The sequence below is a fragment of the Octodon degus genome, unplaced genomic scaffold (genome assembly GCF_000260255.1).
Source record: "Octodon degus isolate 3935 unplaced genomic scaffold, OctDeg1.0 scaffold00105, whole genome shotgun sequence".
Lineage (NCBI taxonomy): Eukaryota > Metazoa > Chordata > Mammalia > Rodentia > Octodontidae > Octodon > Octodon degus.
In genome coordinates this window covers 4,559,708-4,565,215 of record NW_004524681.1, presented here as the reverse complement: position 1 = coordinate 4,565,215, position 5,508 = coordinate 4,559,708, and the positions used below count along the sequence as shown (strand labels likewise).

At 44.4% G+C, this 5,508-nt stretch overlaps 1 protein-coding gene across 8 annotated transcripts in view; it reads right to left on the bottom strand.

Moving 5' to 3' along the window:
* Positions 1 to 6: 6 nt before the first annotated feature.
* The window catches only part of Gabpb1 (GA binding protein transcription factor beta subunit 1), a 55,599-nt gene continuing 50,097 nt past the window's right edge, over positions 7 to 5,508 (bottom strand). For all 8 annotated transcript variants that reach the window (XM_004639003.2, XM_023724049.1, XM_023724051.1 and 5 more), the window contains one exon: positions 7 to 218. In XM_004639003.2, coding sequence (XP_004639060.1) covers positions 66 to 218 — 153 coding nt within the window. In that variant the 3' untranslated portion in view covers positions 7 to 65. The remainder of the gene's footprint in view (positions 219 to 5,508) is intronic.

Here is a 5,508-nt window from a genome sequence, read left to right as displayed (position 1 = left end):
GCTGTACAGTTCGAGCTGCATTCTTTCTTGACCAAGAGTAAAATCAAATTACTTGTCCATTTTGATCAGACAGCTTCTTTGTTAGTCTGAAGACGTGTCATAGCTTCTAGCTTCTGTCTGTAGGCCTCTGCTTCCTGCTCTTTCTTAAGTAGTTGCTGTCGGTATTTCTGAGCTTCTCGATTCGCTTCATCCAACTGTTTCTGAAGAGCTTCTCTCTCCTGATTTAAAAAAAAAAAAAGAAAAAGTCTGAATTTTTTTTCACAAATACATTACCACATACAAGCATGTGTCCCTCAGGTAAGACTGCAACAGCCCCGGGTGGCCACTTACTGACGGCAACGAGGCAGTCTGCCTTCCCAACCAATGCTCTAGTCACTGTGCCCCTAATTTTGTGCTCCGCAATAAGACACAGGTTACTTTCTAGTCTCAAGAAAATTGTTTCCTAATTGGAAGTGAGTCTTGAGGAATAAACCCAAAAGTGTGTACTTTTATATGTATGAACTATAAAGTCTTAAGAGTAAACTATGCAATCGTGTCTCCCACGTCCAGTTTCACCTGCAGGTCGGTTACACTTAGGGAGAACCCACTATGCAACTACACACGGTGATCTCCAACTACACATCTCAGGTACAATGCCACATGAAGGGTGGAAGACACAAGCACGGACGCAGCTGGACGCAGGAACAGCTGCGTTCATGGGACCTTACCACAACTACTTTTCTCTGCTACAGTAGCTAGGTTCATTAAGCTACGCCACACTGTTCAACAAAGCAATAAAACCTAATCTCGCTTCTTTGATGGGTCATAGTGGAGTTACACAGGTATAAAATGTCCATGCTGAATCCAGTAAGCTGAGTCCAATGAAAATGGTGGGTTTTTTCTTCTCTTCATTCAGGCCCTCGTGGGGGCTGGGGAGATGGCTCTGAAGAGTAAGTGCTTGCCTGGCAAGCTCAAGCGCCTGAGTTCAATCCCCAGTTATGAAAAAATAAATAAATAAATAAAAATCCAAACCTGACCATTCAGGCCCTCGTCAGTTACCTCTCACAAGACCCCCTCACAGACTTAACACAGGATGAAAGCTCAGCACAAGTTCCCGTCTTAAGCCACGACCTCTCAGCGAGGTGGGGCAGAACCCCAGACACAATGCAGGCCAGGTTCCCACCAGCCAGCAGGAAGTAGAGGTGTGCAGCCAGGCAGCTGTGAGGAGCGACAGCATGAGGGCCTCTCGCTACGCACCCACACCTGATGGGGACTCATCCATTCAGCCCCACGACTCCCCCTCCCCGTGACCCACCCCCATCACACTGAGGAGGAGGCTAGAGGCAACATTTCCCCACGGGCCCACCACACCTGGAGTGGCAGGTTACAGAAGGAGCCTGCAACTCTTCCAACTACACAAAATGTGCAAGCACAATAAAGGACGCCCTGCTCTTCAGGTCAGGAGTGTGCAGGCTCCGTGCCACTGTACCCCCACCTCCCCAACTCCAGGAAGAGGTCAGTGAGAGCCATCTCAGCTCTGAGCAGCCTGGGTGGGCTGGGTGAGGGCTTGGCCCTGCTTCCCACTCACACCCGGCACCAGCTCCGGTGTGCTCAGATCTGCACACACGCTCTGAGTGTACTGTACTGAGGCCTCTTGCTGGAATAAGACTAACAGTGTGCCCCAATTTGGTAGGCAATACTAGGCATCTTCTAGGATCAGAATTAGCAAGTGGTTCCCTATTATTGCAGTAGACTAAAGCAAACTGAGGGAAGGCTAAAAGCTAAAAAAAGTTGAACCCTAGTTTCCTTTTTGTCTATTTTTATCTTGAGAAATCAACACCCCCCAATACACACACACACACACACCCCGCACACCCCTCATACACTGGGTCAAAACCAGGGCCCAGGAGTGCTAAGACAGCAGCTGATCACTGAGCTACGACACAGCTCCAGCCCCGAGAAGCAGAAATACTTTAATGTAAATGGAATGATCACTGCCTTCTGGTTATTAGGCTGAATACTCACTTTACACTGTAATTCTTAGTAACTGTAAAATCTGACAGATAAGCCTCATTATCTACTGACTACATTAAGAGCATGACTAACACGGATGACTTTTACACTTTTCTTTTACTTCTGAATACAGGTATAAGGGAGAAGAATCTTTTTCCATCTGTCTTTAAAGCAAATAAAAAATTTCTGGAAAGTGGGAAACACCACTTCTTGTTTTACTCACAGAAATCCTTTGTTTCTGCTTGTCAAATGCCCACTGAACATAAAAGGCAGTTCCTTCATGCAAAAAGCAATTTAGCTACTTCAAACATTAGTAACACAAAAGCCTGAGATCTGACATCTCTGCTGAAACAGAAATGCCAGTTCTGAGGCGTTATTCTTTTGCAATAAAGTCACAACGAAAAGTTTTGACATTTTGAGGAAACACAGACTAGCCTACTCAGACATACTGTTAAATCATTTCCTTTGAAGGGTTTTGCTCAGAGGCAGGACACACCATTAGCACACGCCAAGTCCTTCAGTCCATCCGCAGTGTGAACACAGGTGCACATGCACAGGCATGCTCACACCCTGGCGCACGCGCGCGCGCGCACACACACACACACACACACACACAATTTTCTTGTCCACAGTACAATTTGAAGAATTCCCAGAAAAAGGCCTGCTAATGATCAAGGCTTGGTGGCAGGAGGATATTTACCTATGTCATACTGCCAAACCAATGTCACCATTACATTAGGTGGTGGGGGCCCTGGAAAAGGGAGCTTTTTTATCTCACTGAACTCACTTTATTTTAAACATGAGTCCCTTGTTGTGTTTTAGTTAATAGCAACGATCTCTAACAATTTTATCATTTTTAATATATAATTTTCTAACATCCACATATGTATTTTGCTTTGACTATGATCTATTCAAAGATCATTATTGTGATTTATCCTCTACCATATCGCAATGCTTGTTTTATTTTTAGAAGGAAAACACAGAAACAAAGCTTTTTAAATAAAGAGGGAGAGAGGGTGAAGAGAGGGGAGGAAAAAGGGAAAAATAATCCACACATATCATGTACAGGTATAAAGTCCTACTCTAAAATGCACTGATAAAAACAATTTAAACAAATTTATTTATTTATTGAGACAGGGTCTCACTACTGCTTCAGGCTGGCCTTGAACTCGGGCCAATCCTTGCTCAGCCTTGGGAGGATTACAGCATGTATCACCACGCCCAGCCTCACTGTAAATTTTACAATGATAGCAAATAACATTTACTGAACAGTTACTATGTGCCCATAACTGTATCAACCCTGGGTATGCATTCTTATTTCATATTTCCAACAATCTTATCTTATAGATGGCTACTTTTTCCACATTTGTTGATAAGGAAGCCAAGCCTTAAAAAGTTAAGTTGAATTAACATAATTAAAATTATAAAATTCAAACTTAAACTTGATTGCAGACCCTTATTTCTAGCCTCTCCTATTGCTTGTTTTTGAGAAAGGATCTTGTCATGTAGCCCACATTGGCTTACAACTATCCTGCCTGAGCCCCTTGAAGTGCTGGAGTTACTAGACCAGAGAGGAGCGGGGGCCACCTGTGTGAGATGTCGCCTTGTGTGCAGATCAACTTTCTCACAGCCCCGAGTCAAATGTGGCCAAGGTGGTCTCGCATTCATAAATGGAATTTCTCAAGCACAGTGCGCCCCCCTCCCCTGGGCCCCCCTTCTCCTTGGGAGTCCACACTGCTTTCCACCACAGCAGCAGAACCAAGCAGTGGCAACAGGGCCTCCATGTCCATTAAAAAAAAAAAAAGATAATTCTGGACAGAACAAGAACGACGTCCAGCCAGAGGCCCGCAGCACACACCTGCCAATCCCCACTTTGGAGGCTGCGGCTGAAAGACCCCAAGCTGAAGGGCAGTCTGGGCAGCTTACCAAGGCCCTGCCTTAAAATAAGAGAAATGAAATCAAAAAGGCTGGGGCTGTAGCTCAGCAGTAGGGTACTCCTGAGCTCAAACCTCAGGAATAGATTTTAAAAATGTTTTAGTAAAGTATTACTGCTTACCATTTATAGATATTTTTAAAAGAATACTATCTATCTCAACCCAGCCTCATTAATGGAGACAAATATCTCATAACCAGAGCTGGGGTCACTCAGGGGCAGGGCTCTCAGTGTCCAGCGTGCATGAGGCTGTATGTTTGATCCAATCCCAGAATTAAAAAAAAGAAAAAAGCCAATCTCCAAAGTAAAAAAGCAATTCACTAATACTTACATTCGTCTCTAATCTGAATAATAAAAAGTAAAGCTCCTTCCTAGATTCACACGGGAACAGACATTTGCTACTCCTGATGCGTTAATGGCATCTCCCTCCCACAGGTACAAGCCTGAGTTCAGGTGAGAACACTGCTGGCAGCAGGAGTGCAAAACTGCACACTTTCTCCAAAAGGCTCCTCAATACAGTGGAATCAAGAGGTAACATGCTGTCGCAGCTAGTCCTGCTACCTTTCTCTCTAAAAAATCCTACATCATTATAATACAAATGTAAACACAACATTTACATAAATTTTATAGACTTTAGTTTTCCCAGGGATTATCAGGGAAGCCTTTCCACTCTTAGTTGCAAAACAATATATACATTTGTATCTTCTTTGTAATCTCTCTGGCAGCGGTGGGAACAAATATAAAAAAAAAATGGATCCCTGCTGGACTTGGTACATGAAGTGACTCTTAAATTCCACTAGTTCCTCAATCTCAGTGTTGGTATAAATTCTAAATGCTGTCCTGAACATCACAGCATGTCCACTCTACCCACCAAAAATGCCAGTGGCTTGCCGCTAACCATAACAACCAAATGTGTCCCCAGACATTGCCAAATGTCACTTGGGACCAAATTGCCCCAGCTGAGAATCACCACTGTACACACACTTGCATTAGCAGCTGTTATCTCAGAAAGCAGGATGAAATCTAAGGTGTGACTGCAGGTAAGATCCACCACTGGTTCTCAGGCTTGCCACGACCCTTGAGGTTGCGTCTTCCTTCCCAGCTCCAGCCTAGCTTCACCACCTACACTGTGTGGTCACAATCCAAAACTGCCTCAAGAGGTTCTCCAACCGCGTCCTGAATATCTCCAGTGGTAGAATTAAGAGATTTCCACCACTGGAAAGCGCTATAAAAACCAGAACAAAAAGAAAGCTGGGCATGGTGGTGGACACCTGCAGCCCCAGCACTCAGGAGGCTGAGACAGGACGAGCACTGTGAGTTTGAGACCAGCTTGGGCTACATAAGCGAGTTCAAGGTCAGCCTACAGTACGTAAGTTCCTGTCTCAAAAAGAAAACAACAAAAAAAACCCTATTCTTTATTCCAAGCTAGAATTCCACGTCCCTAAAATTCAGTCTCCTTGGTCTTAGCTGATTAACACACCAATTCCCACTTTCTTGTTATCACAATTATTTTCCCTACAAGAGAATCAGGCAGAACTGGGAGATGGGCCCATTCACTAGTCCCTGGAGAAGAAAGGCACTGG